This window comes from Suillus plorans, assembly GCF_016647745.1.
Source record: "Suillus plorans strain S12 chromosome Unknown HD556scaffold_22, whole genome shotgun sequence".
NCBI classification, from domain to species: domain Eukaryota; kingdom Fungi; phylum Basidiomycota; class Agaricomycetes; order Boletales; family Suillaceae; genus Suillus; species Suillus plorans.
Window position 1 is genome coordinate 380669 of NW_024537406.1, and position 24888 is coordinate 405556.

Genomic DNA, 24888 nt, shown 5'->3' on the forward strand with positions numbered 1-24888 from the left:
CTATTCCCTTTCTCCGGTTGAGCTTGTAGCTCTTCGCAAATTCCTTGATGAGAATATTGCGACCGGACTTCTTCGTTCCTCATCCTCTCCGCACGGAGCCCCTGTCCTATTCGTCAAAAAGAAGGACGGCTCCCTACGCCTCTGTGTAGATTTCCGAGGACTCAATAAAATCACAAAGAAAGACCGCTACCCGCTTCCCCTCATTTCCGACCTTCTCGATTCTCCGAGCCGCGCTAAAGTTTACACTAAGATCGACCTCCGGTCCGCATACCATCTAGTCCAGATGGCGGAAGGAGACGAGTGGAAAACTGCTTTCCGGACGCGCTACGGCTCGTATGAATGGTTGGTTATGCCGGAGGGTCTCACCAATGCTCCGGCGGCTTTCCAGCGCTTTGTCAATACCATCTTTGCCGATATGCTTGACATTTGTGTTATTGTGTACCTCGACGACATCCTCATCTATTCCGCAGACCTTGCATCTCATAAAAAACACGTCCTTGAAGTCCTCCGACGCCTCCGGAAGCATCGGCTATATGCTAAACCGGAGAAGTGCGAATTCCATTCCGACTCTGTAGAATATCTCGGTTACCTCCTATCTCCGGCCGGACTTACAATGTCCTCCGACAAAGTCCAGACTATCTGCGACTGGCCGGAACCTCGGAAAGTCAAGGATATTCAATCGTTCCTCGGATTCGCCAATTTCTATCGTCGCTTCATCTTTAACTACTCGGATATTGTAGTTCCGCTTACGCGGCTCACTCGCAAGGATGCTCCCTGGAATTTCTCCGAGGATTGCCGGAAATCTTTTGAAACTCTCAAGAAAGCCTTCACTACCGCTCCGGTGCTTACGCACTGGATGCCGGATGTTCCTATCGTCGTTGAGACGGACGCTTCCGACTACGCTATCGCCGGAATACTTTCTATAGTATGTCCGGACCAGGAGCTCCGCCTGGTTGCTTTTTACTCCCGGACCCTTTCGGCTCCGGAACTCAACTATGACACCCATGATAAGGAACTTCTAGCTATCTACGAAGCTTTCCGGTCCTGGCGACACTACCTTGAAGGCTCTGCCGAGCCGATAGACGTCGTCACGGATCACAAGAACCTTGAGTACTTCGCTACCACAAAACTCCTCACCCGCCGCCAGGCCCGCTGGTCGGAATACCTTCACCAGTTCAACCTGATTATCCGTTTCCGACCCGGAAAACTCGGAGCTAAGCCCGACTGCCTAACTAGACGTTGGGACGTCTACCCCAAAGAGGGGGATAAGGACTACACTCAAGTTAATCCACACAACCTCCGGCCGATATTTACCACAGAACAGCTCGCTTCGTCCCTCCGGGCATCACACCTAGCAATTCCGGTGCTCCGGACAGCTGTACTGATGGATGTCGAGCAGCTTCATAAGGACATTCTGTCTGCCCTCCCTAATGACCCTATCACTTCCTGTCATCTTCCGGATCCGTCGGACCCGAGATGGACAGTGGACGAGAGTGGTTTCCTCCGTTGCGACAACCGTATATACGTTCCAGAATCCAATGACCTCCGTCTCCGAGTGCTCCGGAATACGCACGACCACCCGCTATCCGGACATTTCGGTCAGAACCGGACCCTGGAAGTTATCCGTCGGGAATATACCTGGCCCGGAATCCGCGCATATGTGAAGGACTATGTTAAGTCCTGCACGACCTGCGCCCGAGCTAAAGTTCCGCGACACAAACCATACGGATTATTGAAGCAACTTCCCATTCCCGAGAAGCCGTGGAATTCTATATCCATGGACTTCATCGAACAACTCCCTGATTCCTCCGGCTTCACAGCCATCCTGGTAGTCATAGATCGACTATCCAAGCAATCCATATTCATTCTGACCTACGACACCATCACCTCTCCGGACCTCGCCCGGTTATTCCTCCTCCATGTGTTTTCCAAGCACGGAGTTCCGTCTCATGTTACTTCCGACCGCGGTACGGAATTCGTTTCCCACTTCTTCCGGTCGCTCGGAAAAGCGTTAGATATGATCCTCCATTTCACCTCCGGATATCATCCGGAAGGTGACGGACAAACCGAGCGAGCTAACCAAACCCTAGAACAATACCTCCGGATCTACTGCAACTATCAGCAGGATAATTGGTCGGAACTGTTACCCTTGGCCGAGTTTGCTTACAACAATGCTCCTAGTGCTACTACCGGAGTTTCACCCTTCTTCGCCAATAAGGGTTATCACCCAAACATTTCCATACATCCGGAACGTGATCTTTCCTCCGCCCGCGCCCGGGATTATGCTATAGATTTAGATGAGCTTCACCAATTCCTCCGAGAAGAAATGTCCCTTGCCCAAGCAAGATATCAAGGACCCGCGGACGCTAGACGGAAACCTGCTCCGGACTTCAAAGTCGGAGATCAGGTCTTCGTCAAAGCAAAATATTTCCGCTCGACCCGACCATCGAAAAAGCTCTCGGAAAAGGATCTCGGACCATTCGACATCATCGCTCGTCCCGGCACCCACTCCTTCACCATCCATCTTCCGGACGCTATGCGATCCGTGCACCCCGTATTCCATGTCTCTCAGTTAGAACCCGCAACTCCGAACACTATCCCTAATCGCATCCAACCTCCTCCGCCTCCGGTACTAGTCGACGGAGAACCGGAATACGAAATCTCCGAAATCCTGGACTCCAAGATCGACCGCCGGAGACGTCACTGCCAACTACTATACTTAGTACGTTGGGCCGGATATGAAGGGACGGACGAAGAAACTTCCTGGATACTCGCAACCGAACTCGGAAATGCGCCGGAACTTCTATCGGATTTCCATTCAGCATATCCGGACAAGCCGGGACCAACTTCTAACAAAGAGTAAGGAAAAAACATGCATATATGTACATTATTTAGGCGTCCGACATCCGGACTTCGGATCCGACGATCTAAGAGTCCATCTCCATGTCTCCGCCGGATCCGCCGGCCTCTTTTTCCGCCTCCTCCCCATTTTCCTCCTCCGGAGCATCTTCTACATGCATCCGGAAACCGCCCCTCAGACTCTCCATGAAGAGAGTCTGAAACTCCCTCTGCTCCTCCATGAACCGGAGCATGGTCTCACTCACCCGGTCCATCGCAGCTCTACTTCCCTCTGCCGCTGCAATACCCCTCTCCATCAGCCCATTCGTCCGGGCCAGTTCCGCAACTATGTTGTTGGCGGCTGCGACCCAGGCCTGGTCGTCGTACTCCGTCCAGTCTTGATCCTCTCCAATAACCGTCCGGGGATTGGAGACTATTTCTATGTCGTCGTCGATGTCCTCCGGACTGCGCTGACGTCTTTTTCCTTTGCCCTTGGGGCTTGGAGATCCCTCCGGACGCGCGCGTTTCTTGCCTTTGCCTTTGCCGGCCGGCGCCTTGACAGGCGGATTTCCGCCGATGCACTTTTCCTTGGACGCGCGGCACTGGTCACAAGTCCGGATCTTTCGGAAATCATCAGTAGTCATCCGGATCCGGACAAAACAGAAAAACTCACCCTAGGCGTCCTAGACGCTACTGCCCAGGTGCAAATCTTGCGCCTAAGGACGCACATCTCACACGCAACCTCCGGATCCGCCGGACCGGAGGACTAAAAATTGTTAAACTCCGGAAAAACGCAAAAAACCTCATCCGACTCACCTCCGACGCATTACCCATCCTAGCCTTTGCCAAACGCTCCTGCTCGCGCTCAGCCAACCTCTTCCGAGTCTCCTCGATATCCTTCCGTTTCTGCTCCTCCATCCGTTTCTGTTCCTCTTCCGCCTCCTTGCGTTTGCGTTCCTCTTCCTCCGCCTCTCTCCGAGCGTCCGCCTCAAGCCGCGCAATTTTGGCCGCCATTTCCGCCTGTCTCTCTTCGAGAACCTGCCGGGCGGTCTTCTTGTTGCCGGAAGTGGAGTTAGACATGTTAAAAGCAGTAATAGGAGTTAAAGGGAAAGTTTTAGACGTCTCATGGGCGCCCCGGCCTACTTATATGCTCAGTGCTATTTTTACGAGCTCCGCCCATCATCTCGCATTCATAAAAGTCCAGTGTAGGGATTCATTTCTGGCTGGGCTTGTAGAGACTGTTTTTACCTTACCTTATGTTGGCACTTTTGTAGCTTACATAAGGAAGTTATCTTTTCACCAGTTACCAGTAGGAGTCAGAGTCTTCAGTAGTTTTCTATGATATTTCCTCTCCTCTGAGCCTTGAGCCTAGTCCAGAAACCCTTTAGGGTCGAATAGCAGCTAGGTTCTGCAAGACCCAACATTGTTCAGACTCACCATCTGAATTGTTGTACCTTCACCGGTCCGGACTTCCGAATCAGAAGCCTCGTGGGCTCGGCCCTAAAGGGGGGATACTGTCATATCCCGCGTTCCGGACCCGGACCTATCACACTCATCATTTCCGGATTTCCGGATCCGGCCGACTTCTATGTATCGTCCGGATCCGACCCGCGTCTAACTTCCGCGCCTTATCCCTTTGGTATTTCCCTTATCAGTTAGTACGCTTTATTTTCCGTTCCTTATTCATTTCCGTCTTCATTTTACTAAGTTCCGATAGACTAGTGATAGTCGTCCCATATGTTTTCTTCATAGCTTTACATAGCTTCGCACTGCACTTACTGTTCTCCGTTATGTCCTCAGTAGTATATAAACCCCTGTACAATCTCTGTAGTTTCCTCAGTTCGAATATCATATTAGACTCTGCTCATTCTCTCCTCCGTCCGACTTGAGTTTCTCTCTCGTCGACCTCCGCTCGTCTTAGGATCGACTCCTATAGACTTGACACCTCCGCCTCTACCTCTGGTAGTCCTCCGCTGTTTCCTTTCTAGTTCGGACTTCGTCCGGATTAGTCTTATCTCTTGTTTCCGAACGTCCGCCGGAATTCCCGCGCATCGGACATCGGACTCCGGACATCGCCCGACGCCCTCCGGACATCGTCCGGTAACCTTCGGACATCGTTCAACAACCCTCGGAAGTTAGGGGCACGTACTCGGGTAAGGGGCGCAGCGCACGAGCTGAAGCCAAGCCCTTCGGATCCGACCTTTGAGCACGTTCTTAACACATAGGGGAAAAGAAGCAATGTATGTATTCAGGGCGCAGCCACTGCTGGGGGTAAGCTTGCCGCAGGAACTGCACGCCATTTTCTTAGACAGTTGTCCCGCATCATGATCTGAAGGACCGCCTGGCGCCTTGCATACGCTGCAAGGCCTTCTAACTCTGCAGCGTCCAACCCAGTCCTCCGGTTTGCCTGATCCATCCACCATGCCGCGTGCCAGTTGAAGAATGTGCACACGCGCCGCATCTCCTCCTGGAGAAGCTCGACTTCTTCTGTCCAATGGTGTGAGCGTGCCCGAGATTTACACCACTCTACACGTAGCGCTGTGTAATAGTGTTTTAGCTCGTATCAATTTAATGGACAATTTCTTACCTTCAGCAAGAACAGTCTCTCCTTCCCTGTCTCCAGTAGTGACGCCACGTGCCTTCCAAATCCACGATAAAGTTCGATTACCTTCGGATTGGCCTACGTGGCCATCAGACATTCCCCGAACGTGCTCAGGTTCTAGCTTTAGTAGATCATCTCGCCAGCTATGTTCCTGCAAAATGTCGCCCAGGATAACTAGAGCAGTCCAGGCCCTACGGTACCGTTCTGCATCTGTCTTGATGCTAAGATCCACCTTAGCGAGAACTCCCGCTGCACGTGTATTCGCCCGCTGGCCACGCAATTGATTGTCTTTGAACTTGAATAAGTGGCTGCGCAGTCGGAGGTGTCGACGGAGATCATCGAGAGCATCAAATGCTTGTGCCTGTCGCAGCTCCCATTCATATCTGCACAGACGCTCCTCGCAGAATTCGTTTGAAGCCCTTTTGAGTTGGGACGGTAACCACAGTTTGACCTCGTAGGGTTTTTCTTCCCGTGAGCTTACGGTACTAGCTGTATCGGATGCGCGAACACGGACGACTGTAGGCATGTATAATACCTGGACCTTGCACCATTGCTCGATTTTGCGTTGTAGTGCATTGCTTCGTTCTTGCAATTTCGTAAGTTGAAGGTCCGTTGCGTGAGCTCCCAAGGCAGCATACTCTCTTTCCAGCCGGCGTCTAAAAAAACATTGAGATAAAGATACAAGGGAGATATAAACTTACTGATGGTCCTCGATTTCAATACCCGATGACACGAGAACGCTTGGGGATACCTTGGTATGCAGCGAGTAGTTGAGGCCATGTTCTAAATCTTCTGCCTCCTTCTGCGAGAGACGCAGTCGTACCGCTGCGAGAGACATGGCTGCGAAAGAATGAGAAATATAAAATCGTCATAAAAGAACAAACGCACTTGTAGTTGTAACCTCGAAGGGATTCGTCTGTGATCTATCGGCTTCCCAGCCTTCAATAGCCTGCTTCCACCGAGCGACTTCCTCTGGTCGTTCGGCAACCAATGTGTCATTGAAATCGTTGAAGTCGATGAGGTGCTGATCACGTTGAGGTATGGCCGCTACGAGCTTTTGGAATAGACTGATGTCTTGAAACCAAAATGTTAGTAAGAGGTTCCAATCGCGCGGTGTAGGTTCCACTCACGAAAGTTGGTCACTTTCTTCCAGTTAAAATCTCCGAAATGATCATCGAGGGTGTCGCGGCGTGAGCCAGGGCCCATCTCCCGAGTGCTCGTTGCTACAGGATTTATATTCGCCCACCCGCGCTCCGGTGCCTCCCCGTCAGTCCGACCCATCCCTTTGATAAGGTTGTGTGAATACGTTACTTGGCAGAATGCGACGTGTGCGGGAAGATGGAATTTCGGAACGAGGAACACAAACTCTTTTGTGCTGCGTTCCACGTGCATTTGACATGGGTATGTAGCCATACGATCCCATATGTTCTTGCTCCATTGGCACGCTATATCGTAGGACACGTTGAGCGTGACTACGTCCTTCGAGTATTGCAAGGTAGAGAAGAATAGGTAGTCCATATTGATGTATCTATAGTACACGTTGAGTGGTGCGGTAATTAGTAAAACTCTCACCTACCGCTCACCCTTCTGGAGATCGCCGACACCGCAAGGACGCTTCATGTTGTGGCGTGAACAATCGACCGTGCCGGCCCCTGTTGCTGCCAAACCGCGAGAGTTTTTAGTCTCGGCCAAGTTTACAGCGTTGTGGCTCGCACAACTACTTTTCTGTGTGATGAGTGGGTGAGCGAGTGTGATACGGCTAAGATAGATGGCCGCACCTCTTGCGGCTGCTTTCCAGTGTCATGGAGAAACTTCTTGAATGCCCCCTCTTCGACGAAGTACGCCCAACCTTTGTTAAGACCAGGGTCGGCCTTGTCGGATGATACATTTTTGCGCGCCAGTCGAAAATTCGCATCGATTGCTAGAAACAAGGAATATTTCCATCTAGATCATTCTGTGAGTGAACACGCTACACGGACTAGACCAATCCATAACATACCTTTCCTCAAACGGTGTATCTTCCCAGCCATTTGGAAGATTCTTGCCCGGATGGGGGCAAGCAGGACACAGTACTGCACAAGCACCATGTTGTGTCGCCGCAACCCCACCAGGGTCATGGCCCCGTCCTGAACGCTTGAGTAAGGTGAGGTTTCGCCATTCCTTTACCATCCGTAAGAGAGCGTTATAGCGATCCTGTGAGCCGTTGTGAGCAATGATGAATGAACAAGTCAAACCAAATTGAAAACTTACCTTTGGTGGGTTAACGCCTGTGTTGTTGGTCAAGCGTGCGAGTGTCTGCCAGTACTCGAAAGTGGAGGCCTTCGATTCAAACGAAAGAACATGGAAGTGGTGGAGAAGTCGAAATGTTGTGGTAGTCTTCGGATCCAGTGTAGTTGCTGGGAACCAACGCATGCGAAGGAGTTGCGTCGTACGAGATTGAGCTGTTTGACACTCGCAGAAGTGGAGTGTAATATTGTGCACTCCGTTGATATCGAGGACCACGAAGTCGTTATGAACCAATGACGGGTTGCAACAACGTTCACCAGGGGGGTGTCCGAGTTGAACTTGCAGCCCAAGATCCCGCAGGTTAGTGTCTTCGAAATGTTGGCTGTTCCAGTACTGCGCAAGTCAATCAGTGCGAAGTAGTGAGCACTGCTAGATTCCCACCTACCTCAATTCTGTGGGTTGGATTTTCTATATGCCTTTCTACCGTGCACGCCTTGCAATAGAGCTCAGTACCAAGACAATCTTCACATCGAAATTCAGGGGCATTCATGCATCCTGCAGAACCTCGACATGCTTCCTGATGTAAAAAATTGCCGCGACCCTCCAGACGGAGGAGTTCTAAAAGAAAATGGTCCCGATCATCCATCCAAGTCAACAATGGGATATCCTTCAAAACAACACGTCAGTAATTGTATCCAAGATCAATTGTCTTCACTTACTCCTAAATTTCGATTCCCCCGTGAAACTTTCACTTCGAGTGATGTTTCAGCCAAGTGTTCGTTGTAGACGTGGTCTTCGTTAGAGTCCAGAAGAGCCTCGTAATCGAAGGCGACAGTATTAGAAGTATGGAAAGCAGATGGTGGTGGCGCAGTGTGAGAGCCTCTTGGAGCACCAAAGTACTCTGTCTGAGTCGAGACCTGTGCCGGTCCCTTCAAAGTGTAAGATCGATGTTTGTGAGTTGAGACTTGACTGTTTTCTGGATCCTCAGCCTGAGTAGTGTTTTGCATTCGCTGCTGAGCTGCGTGATTTTTTGCATTGAGAACATACCAGTCACACGTAAGCTTGTCGTGCTCGCGGCGTCTTTTTCCCATGAGGGCTACAGCGTTGAAACAATGAGGAGATATAGTATTAACAACATACCGCACAGGGATCACGTGATGTTCAACACTAGATGCAAAATACATAGAAGACTACAGTAATCACTTGCCAGTGCTAAGCGCTAATTGCCAATCAAGTGTCCCTTTGCGAAGAGCTTCAAAATATGAGTCTACACATAAGTCCATCTTCTGGATCATTTGCTCGCATGCCTGGATGCGAAATTGTAAGATGCGAGTCACCGAACATACCCCCACTCGTAGTTGCTCGGTATAAGGACCCTCTAAGCTTCCGGCTGACGTGGATAACCCATGTGCTTGCTCCAAGAGTTTGCGTACCTCGCGAACGTCGTTCTCGTATTCTGGCTTCAGTGAATCCCATCCTTCACGGTCAGCAGCACAGACAGCATTCAATCCTTCAGACTCCAATCGTTGATACAGATTGGAACCTGGTTCATAACCAGCATTGAACCAGATATCGTCCAGATGATTAAGGAGTGCGAGTGTCTCCTACAAACAGTGTGCATTAAAATTTGACAAATCAACCAAAATGTTTGACTCACATCTGAAGCTCCACCCCGGCGACGCCAGCGAGTGCGGGATTTGACACGTTCTTGCTGCCGATTCCTGTTGATTGTGAGTTCAGTAGTGCACGCGCAAAGAATGAACCACATTACTTGACTTGCCTGGCGTAGTGTTTTTTCTTGGATTTTAAACAAGCTTGATGGGACTGCTCGGTTGTGTTGTACTTGCATTTCCGAGTCATGCAAGGCGTCAGTCAACTGGAATGTGTGAAAAGGCGTAGGTAAGCTTTCACACTCGAGTTAGATTTCATGTAATGCCTCAGCCACCACTTCGGGACACATTAAATCATAGCACATAAGTTTCATTGCAGCTGTAAATACAATAGTTTCAACAGTCTGATTTATATATTATGCATTCTGACTAGCGCAGGACAGGTAAAATGAGCTACCGTATCAGAAATCTCCCGATATCACTATGTTATAGACTCGCGACCCAATAGACGTGAATTTCAATGAAAGCATATTGTACAATGACTTTGGGACGGCTGTTGATGCGACCTAGTAATCCATCTCCCCAAGAGCTTGACATTCACAATTCTCTCAACATATATATGTAAAAAATGCGATTGAAATCTATGTATCAGTCCCTACAGGAACATCGCACAACTACTACATCACAAAAGTCGCCCCCTCTCTCCTGCGCAGCTTCACTTTCTGTTGCAGATGTGGTAGCGGTGGGATTCGTGGTGCCAGTGACTGGTATAGTGAACATATTAAACAGTAAACTCCAGGGTAGCACTATGAAAACTTACCGGTGGTTTCCGACTTGGAGAGGCCTGTTGCAACGCGGCTCGAAGTGATTGCTATACCACAAGCATAGCAATTGTGGCGGTGTGCCCGGAAAACGCATGCCGCGCATGCTCCATATTCAGTCTGTGGACTCGGCAGCTCCTCTGAATCATGTCCATCGTGTGCAGCAAATATGGCTATTGATGAGGAGTGAGTGTGATGAGCCGAGATTCAGATTAATTGAAATGTTGAACATACCATTTTGGTCACTGATTAACGTCAATGCTCCTCCCAGCTCACGCAATGTGAATGCTGGGGGGTCACCATCATCATATCCCTGGTCTGCAGCAAAAGGTCTAATGAGCCGTCAGATGAATGGTTGAAAATAAAATTTACCGCTTTGATCCCTAATCAACCCCAATGCTGCAGCCAGCTCATTTACGGTGAATGTTAATGGGGGTGGAAAACGATGGTAAGCCGTATTATCGTTCCTTGGGCTCTGCATTCCAAATGAGGTGGGAGTGTGAGTAAAAAAATAGCAGACGGCAGCAGTTACCAGGCGATTTCAACTCCGATCAGCAAATACACTTGCTGATTGGTTGAAGATGTGTGGTCAGCATTAGATTTTCAGGCTTGGCCTGCGGTAATACTAGGACCGCACAAAACCTAAAATCGTGTTATTCAAAAAAACGCATACCTCACCAAGGCAAGCGGTGACAATTGTGTCTCATCGAGTGATCATTAATTCAGCTCAGATAGGATGGCAGGAACAGTCTGGACCACACCTGAACAAAAAGACTTCCTTGAGACGTACTATAGCGGGTTTCTGTTAGCGCAGCTACAGGCAAAGGTTTCCCAGTACTGGGATCCAATATACCTTGAATGGTTCAAAAGATGGCCTGAAGAGGATGTAGTATTTAAAAATACTCCTGCCAGCGATCCCCGTACAGACGAGGAAACTAAAGTTCTGAAGGCAGCAGTTCAGAAGCGGAGACAGGTAAGCACTGCCCTCATGATGCCCTCACCGATGATGTACATACTGATATGCTTAAAACAGCAAATACGAACCTGGTTCAACTATAGGTCCCAACGAAGTGGCCGTTCAGCTGTGAACTCGATGACTAAAGTCATCCAGAAAACGTTAACCAATAAAGCCAAAGGAACTCGGGTTCATACCCCTGCCGAGATCTTTTCGACCATTGCCTATAAGGAGGAAGTAAAAGAGCGGGTTCAAGACGCCATTAAGTCCGGCGAGCTCGTGACTAAACAGGAAAAATTGTCAGCTATTCGAAAACTTACACGCGAAGCATACAAAGCCGCACCACCAGAAGTCCAAGCTTTGTGTGAGGAGAAGGTCCGAGAAGAGCACAAAGCGAAAGTCGCATTTAATGTGCAAAATGAAAAATCCGCACCTACCAATAAACAGTATGCAACGTAAGTTTTGGCTTTTGCCCGCACACCATTTTCCCATTGCTTATACATTATTAGCGCTCTCCAGGAGTGTACTGCTCCCATTGCGCAGTTCTTGCAAGTCATCAAGGACATGACAGGGTGGGAATGGACTGTTATGGGTGCTGGGCCTGACCCTCATCTTGGTGGCCAACTAAATGCGATGAGGTGCGTCTCATATTCGCTCGCTCATTTTCAGAATGCTCAAGACTTCTTAGTTACCATACAGGAGTGAATGGGGATGGACACAATTGGAAGCAAGCCACCCCAAAATTCGTTGAGAAGCATCTCAATCCATACTTGGAATTTGTTGGAACGCTGTTTCGTGAGTAATGTTCCCGTTTGATGGTCGGTCACGCATACTCATTGGATTCAATAGCCGAGCATGTCAGAAAGTCTCGTGCCATTGACGTTGTCGCCCCACTCGCAAACAGTCTATCACCCACGACTTCACTCGCGAACGGTCTACCACCCACGATTTCATCTCCCTCGGGTGAAGGATCTGGGTCACTGGAGGGTGCATCATCAACCGTGACTCCAGCATCACATGGAACTGCCCTGCATGCCCCCCTTACACTCTCGGACACTGTTACGGACTAGGATAGGTCGAGCTCTCCCTAGGCGGATTGCCTAATCTGATAGCGGGCTCGCTACTGGAGAGACGGGGATCTTCTCTCGAATGAGAGGTTCGGGGGTTCCACTAAAGGTAGCGTCGGCTTTCCTTTAGATGCGGCTTAGACTGAGTGATTGGGATGATCACACAGAGGAAGTTCTGATAAAACCTAGTAGAATCAAGTAGGGAATATACATGATTCTGTCTGCTCTATATACTGTCGTCCGTGTGCACAGACCAATACTACGTTCGGTAGGTAGGTATGAGTGTGTCTATACAAGGGCATCTTATCTGATGCCATGCGGGCGATTATCTGTACATGAGGCGTTGCACGCCTTTTCTATCAGTCCTCAAGGCTAAACATGCCTTGTAGTTTAACTGCGCATGCTGCGGCATGCGGCTTCTCTTCTGACCATGAAGCAGAGCTTCTCCATGATCCGGGTCGAGGACCATCTAGGTCCGTCCAGATGTAGCCTAGGCTGGTCTAGGTCATCTAACGGCATCCAGGCCGTTCTAGGCGTCTCTACGAGTCTCCGTTGAGTCGGTAAGTCTTTCCAAGACGGTGCATATGGCGGGATAGGGGCTAAGGTCATGGTGACCTCCGTAGGAGGGGTTCTCGGTTACATGTTATTGTAACAGACACCCTGCGAGGTGTCGACTCGTCTCAGATGCAGGGACTTATGCCTTTCAGCAACCCCCTGGGTGAAGGATCTGGGTCACTGGAGGTTGCGTCATCGACTGTGACTCCAGCATCATATGGAACTGCCCTACATGCCCCCCTCACACTCTCGGACACCCTGCGAGGTGTCGACTTGTCTCAGATGCAGGGGCTTCTGCCTTTCAGCAACCCCCTCGGCCTTACCGTTGACAACGAAATGTCCACCGACTTCGGCACTGACATCTCCATGTCCCTCAATCCATATGACGCCTGCTTCACCAGCACATCAGCATCTAACTACGATTTCACCTTACCTGCCCGCTCCTTGTCATCCAGCGAAAATACACCGGCACACACTATGGGAGACACAAGCGCCGGCCTTACCTTTGACAATCAAATACCCACTGGCTTTACCACCGACACCTCCATGTCTTTTGATCCCTATGACGCCAGTGTACCCAGAACCCCGGCATCTAACTTCGATTTTATTTTGCCTGCCCACTCCTTATCATCCGGCGCAACCACCCCAGCGTCCACTATGGGAGACTCATTGCCAGATCTTACTTTTTCATCCAGTCCAATGCCATCATCTAGTCCAATGCCGGAAACTCCCATTACCTCATGGAGGAAACAGACGTACAGTACATCCGCATCTGCCCTCATGACACCCCCTCGCCTTCGCTTCCGCACTACATCCGCTATTGCTACCCCATTACCGTCTTTTGCCCCCTTGCCGGTATCAACGGAAAAGTATAACTTCAGTTCTTCTGCATACCCGCCTGATCCTCCAGTGGTTCCAGCCGCTGGAACAGCTCAGGTTTTGGCGCCACCAGTAGTATCCTCTGCTAGTGGTTCCGGCTGTGCTGGGGACTTGGATTCTGCTCTTGCGCCCTCCACTGTTGAGGTTGCCCAGGTTTCAGAACAGCCGGCGCTCCTCCCTTCTGATGTTGGTAGTGCATCGGGCTCCGCTGTGCAAGCCGATGACGTAGTTGCTCCTGCTGTTAGGAAGACAAAGCATGTGCGCCAGCAGACGACACGTTTGGCACAGGCTGATAGCATAGGTGGCCATTCTCAAAAGAGGTTTGTGATTTCGAGTGTTTATTATTTGCAAGCGCGAACACTAACTCAATTTCTAGGAGGAGAAAGGCTATGTGATACTACACTACGTTTTGTGTTCCGTCGATAATACTGAGTTGTCAAGTGATGTTTACGTGTCTTGTGTTGTTGAATATTGAGAATACGAGCATATTTCTTGTTGAGACTTCGCGATTTGTGAGATGAAAGGCAGATTTCAAGGCAGACAAGACATAAGCATGAAATTTTGCGTGATCAGGCAAAAGAGCAACCAGTCTTATTGATATTTGCAAGGCAGACGGTGTTACGACGCTAAGTCGTGTTCGTACTTGGATGGGCTAAACAGCAAAGGCCAAGTACGAACACGACTTAGCGTCGTAACAAAAGATTAAAGTCTTCACGCACGTCACCATCTGTGACGTCCTGAACGTACCTGCCTCCCACCGGAGCCTGTAGAACCAGAAGATCTCAGATCTCAGATTGCACCGGCCTGACCAGTCGAGGAACCTAAAGAACCGCTGTCACAGTAGAAGACTTCCTGCAGGGAACACTACGAAGAAGAATAGAACCATTTCCAGTATGGCAACATTCACCAGAAACACCTTTGCCGCTAGACACCTGTCCGGAAAGGAGACTCGCATATACCTGCGAGAGAAGAAATGTTTTGTGTGCCATAATACCGGCCACAAAGCCGCGGGCTGTCCTCAATGGACCCGAACCCCACGGAGAAAGATGATCGAAGAAGAACCCCGCTTGCGCACCATCAAGGTGGCCGGGACGATGAAAGAACTACGGGTGAAAGCCACCCTGATCTCCAGAAAGAGAACTACCCCGAGTCCGACTACCATGATTGTAGATTCGGGGGCGTGTGAGTCCTTCGTTCATAAGGACATCATCACGCAGCACAGAATCTCGACGCACCAGCTAGAAAAACCTTTAGTACTCTCAAATGCTGACGAAACCCGCTTTGGAAAAGAACCGATAGAGAGGTATTGCAACCTCACCTTCCAGATCGACGAACGGGTGATAACCGAAAGGTTTTACCTTGCCGAACTTGCTCCTCAAGACAAGTTCTTGCTCGGATTGCCTTGGCTTCGCAGCCAGAACCCCACCATCAACTGGATGACCGGCACGGTGACTCTCAAAAGCACCGCAGATTCCCGAAAGACGGAAAAGGAGATTGATTCTGATCGGAAGAAAAACGGCAAGACGCCACTCTTCCAGAAAGAAAAGAAGAAGACGAAGAACAGGGAACGATCAGTGTCCCCGATAACTCCCAGAACCCCCAGAACCGCCAGCGCTTCTAAAAGCCTGGCCTCGAACAACCAGATCGTACCGGTCCCCGAGGAACCGCAGTATTCAAATTCCTCAACAATCGTACCACGGCCCACGAAAACCGTGTTGAAGAAAGATTCGCTGCCAAGAATAGACCTTGCAGCCAGACGCTTCGAACAGAAGAGACCGGCCACTGATCCGGAGACAACTCAGAAGAAGACTTCTAGACCGGCTTCGATATTCGACCACGCTTATCCCGAAAAGCCTCCTACGAAGAAGATTGTACCTGCTCTTCAGCAGACGAAGATTGAACCGGCTGTTGAGCCGATGAAGAAAGATCCCGTACCCGCCCGATATGAATTCTCGGCGGAGCCTGCGTCAGTCCTTGGAAAGGGACGCGCAATGATGACAGAAGAACCGCCTGTTTCCAAGGCGCTCAGACTGGAACCCGAACCAGCCCAAATACGGATGGAAGATAGATTTGTATTTTCCGGAGAACCGATATCCGTTCTCGGAAAAGGAAGAGCCGTTCAAACGGCAACCGCACCTGCAGCCAAGAAACTCAGGTTTTACGAAAGTCCGGCTGATGATACCGACACAGCCAATGAACTTCACGCACCGAATTCCCTCAACCTCACCACGACGTCCGGGGAGATCCCCACTGAATACCCCGATGAAGCGATGACAATTGATCGCATCATCTCCGACGGACCCAGCTTTGTCCACTTCACGGACCTTGAGGATAACAGAGACGAAGACGATGATGAACCTCCGCAATTTGTGCGGATGGTAGATCTAGAAGGAAACGATCTCGACTACGACGGCCCTGCTTCGGGCCTCGACTTTTAGAAGAAGAATATAGTCGGTGACTATACGGCTTAGGAAGGGGGTAAAATCCCTCGATTTGCTTTTATTTTTTACACTCCCGACTCCGACCACTTCTGATTACCGATTTCACGAACCCTCGAACCTCCAGCATGAGGCTAAACTGCGCGATAGTCCGGAATGACTCTAAACTACGAACGTCCGTAACTGACGTAAAACTACGAACTGAAGACTGCCTTGTCTCAGTAGATCGTCCGAGACGACGTAAAACTATTGGACAAAGGACGAACTCCGGAAAACTCCTGCAAGCTTCGGAACCCCTTATCCACTGATCTCTTCGATAAACACCCGCGTATAAGAACCACGATCTTAAACAAAAGGTTAAGAAGACCCCCGCGTATCCCACGCATAGAACCTTCGATATCTGATGTGAACATCTAAACAAAAGATAGCAGAAGAAGATCCTCCGGAACGAGCCTAAAACTATCAAAAGACGAACTCCATGGAAACTCCTGCAAGCCCACGGAACCCTCGAGAACCCGACCCATCATGGCAATGACTACCACCCTCTGATGACGAACCTTAGATCAAACAAAAAGGTTATAGAAGATCGCACCTATCACGGCACCTCCCCTCTGATAGCGGAAAACGAGGCATCGATAAGCCCTCACGATTGAACCTTGATAGGAGATAGAAGTTAAGAAACAAAAGATAAGCATGAATCAAACGGAGCTTGAATCGATCTGGAAGAAGATATAAACCCTGACTTCCCCGAACATCCTTTCCACGAACCTCCATCATGACGACCTCTATTGAAGAAAACTCTCCCGTCATTGTAACACTGAAGGACTCCGACTACGGACGAATCCTCAGAACGATTGAGAACAGCGCTTTCAATGAAGCAGCTATCTTAACACCCGCGTACTCCCAAGTGATCGACGACATCCTTGGTGAACATGACGCCAGACTTGCAGCAGGCACCTCCCTTGCCGTCTGCATTATACGAACCACGAAGCTACTGGAAGATGTAGCCAATCGTGTTGACCTTGATGAAGAGACGAAGAAACTCGCCGTCATTCATCTACAGAAACGGATCCGCGGCCTCGCACTCCATCTACTCCCGCTTGACTTCCCCGACATCGCGAACCAAGCTGTTAAGATTGTAGAAACCAGAAGAGCCAAAGAAGAAACCCGTCCGGTACGCCTGCCTAGAAAGCGAAAGGCTACCACAGATTGTACCCGCACAACGCCATGCAAGCGCTGCGGAGGATACGGACATCATTGGAAGAAGTGTCCCGACTATGTTTGTTGCATTTGCGATGAACTCGGACCGAACCATTTGTCCATACATTGTCCTGGACTCAACGGACGCATTGTCCTACAAGAGTTTTCAGATGAAGAGAAGTTTTTCGAAGCTCTCTCTGATTGGGAGCACAACCACAAGGCGCTCACGGACCTAGAACTTCGGCATCCTACCGAACTGTCCCTTGACCCTGAAACTCCCCCCGTACCTTCCACCTCCACGAAACCGGCGCTGCCGTCCTTGACAATGGAAGAAGTCTTAGATAATCAAAGTCGGTGACTTTGACCGTAGTAGTGGGGTAATGTTACAACAACGTTACATGAGTCCCCTTGCCACCCTGCCCTAACCTCCGAGACGAGGCTAAACTATCGAACCTCCTGCACGAGGCTAAACTGCGAACGATACCTAGGCCTCGCCTGCCTTTGGTATAGAACACTGGATAGAACACTGGATAGAACACAGGATAGAACACCGGACCGATATAGAAGAGAACTCCGGAAGATGCCGGATTAGATAAGCGGTCTGGACCGCTATGACGACGAAATGACGACATAGGTCTAGAAGACCTATTCCTGTTATCAAGATAGAAGGCAAGCCTCGTGTTGCCTCATGTACTGATAGAAGCCCGCCTCATGGCCGCTATCTCTGACTCGATAGATAAGCAGATTAGAACCCAGCTTCAAGCTGAGCTTAGATACGATAGAGTAGCCTTATATAAGGTCGACGATTAAAGTAGATGTTCCTTACTTTAATCTTACTTGGTTTTCCCTTGAAACCTCCTGTCTCGCATAAGGCTACCTTGCTTGACTTCAGGCTCGTACCTTCGGAAGCTTGTCTCAACGACCACGAACCTTCCGTCTGTAATCGCTATCATCGCCCCACAAGGCGTACGCAACTTCTGCTCTTCTGTGGAAGCCGACAGCACTCAGCATCTTGAAAGCCATCTTCTTGGCCTTTGCTGTTTAGCCCATCCAAGTACGAACACGACTTAGCGTCGTAACAGACGGGACATAGCGTGAATATTTGCATATCCAGGCACGAGAGCAGCCAGTCTTAACACTCAGGCAATACTGATACCTAGAGATGAATTGAGATTCCGCTGATGCGCAGAGATCGACGAGGACTAGGCCATCAAAGGTACACGAACGTAAAATCTCGATCTCCTGCCAATTCGGGGTGTGGTAGGCCATCAAAGGTACGGCGAACGTAAAATCTCGATCTCCTGCCAATTCGGGGTGCGGGGAACCAGGGGATATAAGGCGTGTCCCACCGAGGGTGTACAAAAAGGGGGGTGGGCTAAATTAGGCTAAGAACTACTCAAAGTGGGTACACGAATTGAGAAATGGTGTGGCGGATCATTACTGGCAGCGTTATGCATGGTGGGAATCTATTATGCATAACGGCTCACCCATCAAGGACTAGAGTCCACCATGCATAACCATGCTGTTTCTTACCACACATGGTTATGCATAATTTGGACAGTATAGCCTGACCGAACGCTGGCGAGAGTGCTGCTGAGTGGGCGGGAAACTCGACATGCGGGCTGCTTGTACATTAGTACATTAGGTCACTTATAATTTCATCACGCCCAGCGAATCGCACCTGGCTATCCCAATCCAAGAAGTAAAAGGAATGGTGAAGTTTAGAGTATCGATGATCATTGTGACAAGGCGAAAAGCTTTGGGACAGGGGTGTGATTTGGCTTATATAAGCATCTGGCAAAAACTTGGCAGCTTAGTACGTGCATCAACAGCGAAACAGCGGACAGCGGTCTACTCTGAGCTCCATCAAATAATTTATGGTTCGAACTTCGAACAGGTTCCCAACGCTCAAAAAATCAGTCAGTCCCCGCACCTAATCTCCCGACTTATCTCTCCTGCTGGACCTTTTCGAACCGGTTCTAAGGTTTCAGAACTAACCAGACTGCGGGCAACTTTAGACCCTTCTGGTAAAGAAGGAACGGCCGTCTTTTTTCTGTTTGGTCCGCCTACCTAGGGAAGAACAGTAATGTGATTGCTATCTTTAACTTGGAGATATTCAATGGTACGCCGGTGTCACACTTCCATAGGTCTCATCTGCTATGATATCTTCCATCAGAAGTTCCACGGGAGTTTGATCGTTATTCACAATAACATCATTTAAACAGGTTTGCGCTTTGTGAGATCACACACTTGGGAAGTCCTTGGCCAATTTTGATCGGGAAACTAGATATGAGTAGGACCGTAGGCACCCCCTTGTTATCCACATTGATGTTCGCGCATAAACCATTATCAATGATACATCAGAGCATCGTCATCCCCAAGTGAAGGCAGCCACGGGAAAAATCATCGCAGATCACATAGTTGATCCAGTGGGGACCTCCATATGAACTTAGCTAGTCGCAATTGAGTTCTTTTTTGGGAAGCGCAGGACGTCTAGCGGCTTTGCTCTATTTATAGACGAATAGAAAAGTTATTCAATTCGATACTGATTCCAGAAAATGTACAGGGAATATCATATAATCTACATGTGGTACCGGTATACTGGTTGATCCGCCACATTCTCAGGTGAGCACATGCATGATACATGGTCACCTCTTTTGATATCCCTGTTGTGTAGATATCAGTGCCAGCACAACGGGACACTTCTTGGGCTCCAATGGCCCCAAGTAAAGCTCACGTGAGATGTTGCAGGCCGATCGCATCAGGTCATACAAGCCTTCACACTATATAATATCGCATTCCAACCGCACACTGTCGAGTTGTTGCTAGCAGATCGCACATGCATTCGAGACTCTCAACTAGCAGGAGCCTTGCAAGGCAAACCAGATCACTGTGGTTATCCTCTACAAGATGCGAGGACAAGCCCATCATGAATCGCTATAGCAGGACTGTCACGCAACCAAAAGATCAAGGTGCAAGTCAAGTGAGTCATTTGAGTCGGTGAGGAATGTGGAGAAACTGATATTCGTAGGCTATGTTGTATGCTACTGAAGGTATCAAAGATGATGCGGACTTTCAAAAAGCCATGGTCGGTGTCGCTAGTGTATGGTGAGTGCTGAGGCAATCAAATTCTCCCACAGCCATTCCATTGACTACGGTTAAGGTATGAGGGTAACCCGTAAGGAATAACGTGTGCCCATAAATAGATTAATATTAATGTGCTTTCAGATGCAACCGACACTTGCTTGGCTTGGGGCAGGAAATCAAGGGTTCCTTGGTCGAGTCTGGCCTCATCGGTTACCAGTTTGGTACAGTTGGTGTTAGTGATGGGATCAGCATGGGCACTGCGGGAATGTCATACTCTCTGCAGTCGCGGGACCTTATTGCAGATCAGGTAGAGACAGCTGCTGGAGGACACTGGTTGGATGGAATGGTTGTAGTACCAGGATGTGACAAGAATATGCCAGGTGTGCTGATGGCTCGTGAGTGGGGTACTTGTTCAGATCCACTACTGGCACTGACATATTATCACACTTGTATAGTCGGACGACTCAACCGTCCAGGTCTTATGGTGTATGGAGGCACAATTCGTGTTAATTCATCATGCGCGGGTCAACCTCGATTAGATCTTGTTTCCGCATTCCAAGCATATGGAAAATACCTACAAGACGGAAAGACACCAGAAGCAGAAGCCCTCAGGTATGAGACAGTGCGACATGCATGCCCCGGCCCAGGTGCTTGTGGAGGCGTGAGTACTACTGTACCCAATTCAGCGATAGTTTATCCAAATATTGGCAGATGTACACGGCGAACACCATGGCCAGTGCAGCTGAGGTCATTGGAATGACTCTTCCTGGTTCTTCGTCGTATCCAGCCGAATCTCAAGAAAAACACGAAGAATGTAAGACCGTTGGTCCCACTATGCGAAACCTCATCGAGAAAAATATTCTGCCCCGCGACATCATGACACGTTTGGCATTCGAGAATGCTATGGTGTGCAATGCTTTTTTCAAATTTTACGGTCACTCATACCAAGTCTCAGGTTCTTACCATGATCCTAGGAGGGTCGACAAATGCCGTGCTGCATCTTATTGCTATGGCACACGCCGTTGGCATCAAGCTTACCATTGATGATTTCGCACGAGTGTCTGAATCAACACCTTTCCTCGCCAACCTCAAACCAAGCGGCAAGTATGTCATGGAGGACCTCTACAAAATTGGGGGCATACCCAGTCAGTGATTCGACTACCATGGTGATTTCTGTGTTCACGGATTTTTTTCAACTACAGGTGTACTTCATTTCTTGATGAAAAACAATTACATTGACGGCAACAACATGACGGTCACTGGCGCTACTTTAGGCGAGAACCTGGAGCGTTGGGTACATAAACATGGGGAAATCCCCGCTGGTCAGGACGTGATCCGTCCCCTCGACAAGCCAATTAAAGCTACCGGACACATCAGGTTCGTCATTGCCATTTTTCAGTAGCTCTTTTTCTCAAATAACCCTAGAATTTTGCGCGGTAATTTGGCTCCTGGAGGTGCTGTTGCCAAGATTACCGGCAAAGAAGGGCTCGGGTTTACCGGAAAAGCTCGAACCTTTAACTCAGAAGAGGCATTTGTCTCCGCCGTGGAGTCTGGCTCGATCAAAAAGGGCGAAAAAACAGTTGTCGTTATGCGCTACGTCGGCCCTAAGGGTGGCCCTGGTAAGTGAAAAGTGTCTTTGGCCAGAACGGTAATATTAATGCACGGACTATGCAGGTATGCGAGAGATGCTAAAACTCACTAGCTTGATTATGGGCGCTGGCCTAGGTCAGGACGTCGCGTGCGTCACAGACGGACGATTTAGCGGAGGGTTTGTGATATTTCCATTCACCATGATTTGTAGACTGATACGATATATATATATATCAGATCCCATGGGTTCTGCATAGGTCACGTCGTCCCTGAGGCCCAGGTCGGTGGACCTATTGCGCTTGTGGAGGATGGTGACACCATTTCTGTCGATGCTGTGGCAAACACCATCAAATTACACGTCTCCTCTGAGGAGATTGAACTCCGTCGGAAAGCCTGGGTTGCCCCACCACTCAAAGTCACCCAAGGAACACTCTACAAGTATGTCAAAATGGTCAAAGATGCCAGCCATGGGTGCATCACGGATGGTTGAGATCGGCTATATTTGAAAGAGAACTGATGCACAAGTCTCAGTGTCGTGACGAGAACTACTAATATAATATCGATAGTACCTAAAGCACAAGTATATATATGAATGAAATACAGTGAGAATGCGGAGAACATGTCGTGACGAAAATCGCCGAGGTACAAATAATGTAAAACAACGACCATCAAATCTATTGATATTATAACGACTGTTTTGAGTCGTGTGCTTTCAAGTTTTGAGCTATTGTGGCTTCGGATGTACATGCGCCCTGTCTCTTCATGAATCCATGATAGTATTCATCCTTCTGCAAGTCCCCTCACATACCTTTTCTGACGTGGCCTGAAATTCTTCTACGCTTATGGACATTTGTCCTGTGCTATTCTTTTCATTTGTAAGTTCGTTCTCCGAGGCTCCTACCTCCAGTTTCGTCTTTGCTTTTCTGCCGTTCAAGGTGCCCAATTCCTGGCCTGCGAATTATACTCGTGCGTCTTGGGTCCAATTTTAGGCTTTGCTGACTCTTGCCATATGTTTGTAGTTCGAAATAGATATTTTTCTGCACAGCTTGGCGCTCCCCGCATGCTCGATACAAGTATGAGGCTACGCCATCTCCCTCTCTTGCTCATATGCCCTCTATTGCTTATCGAAAGACACTTGGGGCCGGAACCGCTGCAAGCCCATCTTCAACAACATCGTCTCTCTCTACACCGAGAACAATCGCTTGCAATTTGCGGATACGCGAGAGGCTGATTGGTGTCGGGACAAAGATTGTTCCTATGCTGTGCAGAGCGGACCATCTCATTGGTCAAGTGCCGGGTGTGGTCAAGAAGCTCTCGAAGGTGAATTTCTCAGCGGCTCAAGGATCTCCTGGATCAAGCCTTGCTCGGGTTTACACATCCAAAATCTACGTCTCAGTTTGCTCAACATGTTTCTGAGTTGGCAAACTTGCGCGAGGTCATGGCACAGGGAAATTCGAATAACGATATAGAATTTCTGCGCAGCTTCCGAGAATTCGTTCCAACTACGAATATTACAGGCCGTTGATAGCCAATTTTTTGTGACCCAATGCAATGAGTCTAACGTAACGAACATGTTCGCTCCAGGACTACCCTACTGTTTAGTCGTGTCCAATATGACATCTGGCAAATCAGTAAAGGCATTTCCAACATATCGGCCTGGCACCACCCTCTATACCTGTCGCTTCCTCATTTAGAGGGTAGCGCCTTATCACCATCCTCTTTGGGTATGTCGCAAGTCTTGAAATTGTGTGGCGAGGACAGTCAAAACTTTAAGACGTTGCCGGTCAGCTTGGTAACCCTCGGTTATATGCGAATGCAAATGAGCTGGGTCGTCGAGCATGATATGGACAGACTCGACTTACGGGGTAAGTCCATTGTGCTACTTTTCCTTGCACTTGCTGATATCTAGGTAACTTTGAATTCCGGGGGAAATAGATCCATACGTAGGGCTGTCGTGCATTCATTTTGAATGCGCTATTTGCGCTCACTGACTACCTCCGGTTTCTCTTCGCCAACTTGCAGTGATGCGGAACACACGTGTCTGCCTATGAAGATGTGCAACGCGGGAATCCCTACTCGTCGTGACACATACGTATTTCTGCCTGATCCCTTGTTTCGAGGTAGAACTGAAAGTATAAAGTAGCAGATCTGCAAACTGATATAGATGATCCTGTTGCATTACTGCAGAACTAACTACCGCAGCGTCTTACCCTGCTTAATGGAGAAAGACGCTCTGTCGATACCTTTCAGGTAGTCTGGCTGGCGCTAAATTTTTCCAGGCGTTTCGCGATGCACAAAATCGTGTGTCAGCGGGTGTACAATAGCCTAGAAAAGCAAAACCCACATCTACTTGAACATACCTGTACATGTGGCAGTATGCTCAGTACTGCGTCATGATCGATTGCTGGAGCCGTATGTTCGGTCCTATCTATGCCATAGAATGGCCCAACATTTAAAAGCTCTCGGCACCATTTACCATCGCTTCCTCTTTTCCCCCTTAGTCCCAGCACCCATCCTACATTTACGGAAATCCTTCGCTGAACTCACGGAGTAAAGGTTCATCAATATTGACTGCGTCTCTCTATTAGGACGACATGCGCAGTTCGTGCGTAATTGCTCTATGCCCTTTGTATGTTTCCTAATCAACGTGCCGTCAATCCACACTAATTCCAGAGTAAATGCAGCGATACTTGTCACAGTGCAATTCAATGGCATTGGTTAATTTCAGACCGCCTTCTTTTACGGTTTAACGACCTTACGGGAAACTAGATACGAGCAGGACCGTACGTCTCTCCTTATTATTCACCATCAACCCCATTAATGTTCGTGCATGAATCACCATTTTCAAATGGTGCATTTCAGGATGCTATCCCCAAATAAAGACAGCGACATGCAGAATAACCGAAGATCGTGAACTTGATCCATTCAGCTAGTCAATTGAGATTTTTTTGGGAAGCGCAGGACGTCTAGCAGCTTTGGGTTTTATTTATAGATGAGTCGATGAGTGATTCAATTTGAAT

The 24888-nt window shown here is 49.0% G+C and overlaps 8 protein-coding genes across 8 annotated transcripts; 4 read left to right on the forward strand and 4 right to left on the reverse strand.

Annotated features, from left to right (window-relative positions):
• Positions 1–5086: 5086 nt before the first annotated feature.
• HD556DRAFT_1431709 (uncharacterized protein) lies at positions 5087–8312 on the reverse strand (the record flags this gene model as incomplete). The annotated part of the gene is made up of 10 exons (XM_041305041.1): positions 5087–5376; positions 5507–6096; positions 6142–6280; positions 6329–6514; positions 6571–6968; positions 7017–7165; positions 7219–7384; positions 7440–7633; positions 7691–8059; positions 8112–8312. 10 exons carry the CDS (start codon positions 8310–8312, stop codon positions 5087–5089), a joined length of 2682 nt encoding a protein of 893 aa, XP_041161295.1.
• Positions 8313–8865: 553 nt separating this feature from the next.
• HD556DRAFT_1442276 (uncharacterized protein) lies at positions 8866–10578 on the reverse strand (the record flags this gene model as incomplete). Its single annotated transcript, XM_041306431.1, has 7 exons — positions 8866–8973; positions 9013–9270; positions 9324–9377; positions 9949–10040; positions 10097–10270; positions 10332–10415; positions 10470–10578. 7 exons carry the CDS (start codon positions 10576–10578, stop codon positions 8866–8868), a joined length of 879 nt encoding a protein of 292 aa, XP_041161296.1.
• Positions 10579–10833: 255 nt separating this feature from the next.
• On the forward strand, positions 10834–12122 carry HD556DRAFT_1442277 (uncharacterized protein; the record flags this gene model as incomplete). Its single annotated transcript, XM_041306432.1, has 5 exons — positions 10834–11070; positions 11131–11507; positions 11562–11690; positions 11741–11847; positions 11902–12122. 5 exons carry the CDS (start codon positions 10834–10836, stop codon positions 12120–12122), a joined length of 1071 nt encoding a protein of 356 aa, XP_041161297.1.
• Positions 12123–12549: 427 nt separating this feature from the next.
• Positions 12550–13948, forward strand: HD556DRAFT_1442278 (uncharacterized protein; the record flags this gene model as incomplete). Its single annotated transcript, XM_041306433.1, has 4 exons — positions 12550–12592; positions 12643–12679; positions 12743–13873; positions 13930–13948. The coding sequence occupies 4 exons, from the start codon at positions 12550–12552 to the stop codon at positions 13946–13948; spliced, it is 1230 nt and encodes a 409-aa protein (XP_041161298.1).
• A 2818-nt stretch (positions 13949–16766) lies between these two features.
• On the forward strand, positions 16767–17549 carry HD556DRAFT_1442280 (uncharacterized protein; the record flags this gene model as incomplete). Its single annotated transcript, XM_041306434.1, has 1 exon — positions 16767–17549. The coding sequence occupies one exon, from the start codon at positions 16767–16769 to the stop codon at positions 17547–17549; it is 783 nt and encodes a 260-aa protein (XP_041161299.1).
• Positions 17550–18106: 557 nt separating this feature from the next.
• On the reverse strand, positions 18107–18931 carry HD556DRAFT_1307579 (uncharacterized protein; the record flags this gene model as incomplete). The annotated part of the gene is made up of 4 exons (XM_041300035.1): positions 18107–18228; positions 18418–18566; positions 18679–18813; positions 18873–18931. The coding sequence occupies 4 exons, from the start codon at positions 18929–18931 to the stop codon at positions 18107–18109; spliced, it is 465 nt and encodes a 154-aa protein (XP_041161300.1).
• Positions 18932–20030: 1099 nt separating this feature from the next.
• Positions 20031–22371, forward strand: HD556DRAFT_1365363 (dihydroxy-acid/6-phosphogluconate dehydratase; the record flags this gene model as incomplete). Its single annotated transcript, XM_041302763.1, has 10 exons — positions 20031–20174; positions 20223–20294; positions 20451–20673; positions 20734–20939; positions 20990–21184; positions 21234–21423; positions 21481–21655; positions 21704–21897; positions 21953–22046; positions 22106–22371. The coding sequence occupies 10 exons, from the start codon at positions 20031–20033 to the stop codon at positions 22356–22358; spliced, it is 1746 nt and encodes a 581-aa protein (XP_041161301.1). The 3' UTR covers positions 22359–22371.
• Positions 22372–23135: 764 nt separating this feature from the next.
• Positions 23136–24725, reverse strand: HD556DRAFT_1473024 (uncharacterized protein; the record flags this gene model as incomplete). The annotated part of the gene is made up of 7 exons (XM_041308481.1): positions 23136–23605; positions 23731–23817; positions 23861–23994; positions 24079–24133; positions 24229–24383; positions 24416–24449; positions 24642–24725. The coding sequence occupies 7 exons, from the start codon at positions 24723–24725 to the stop codon at positions 23555–23557; spliced, it is 600 nt and encodes a 199-aa protein (XP_041161302.1). The 3' UTR covers positions 23136–23554.
• Positions 24726–24888: the final 163 nt, after the last annotated feature.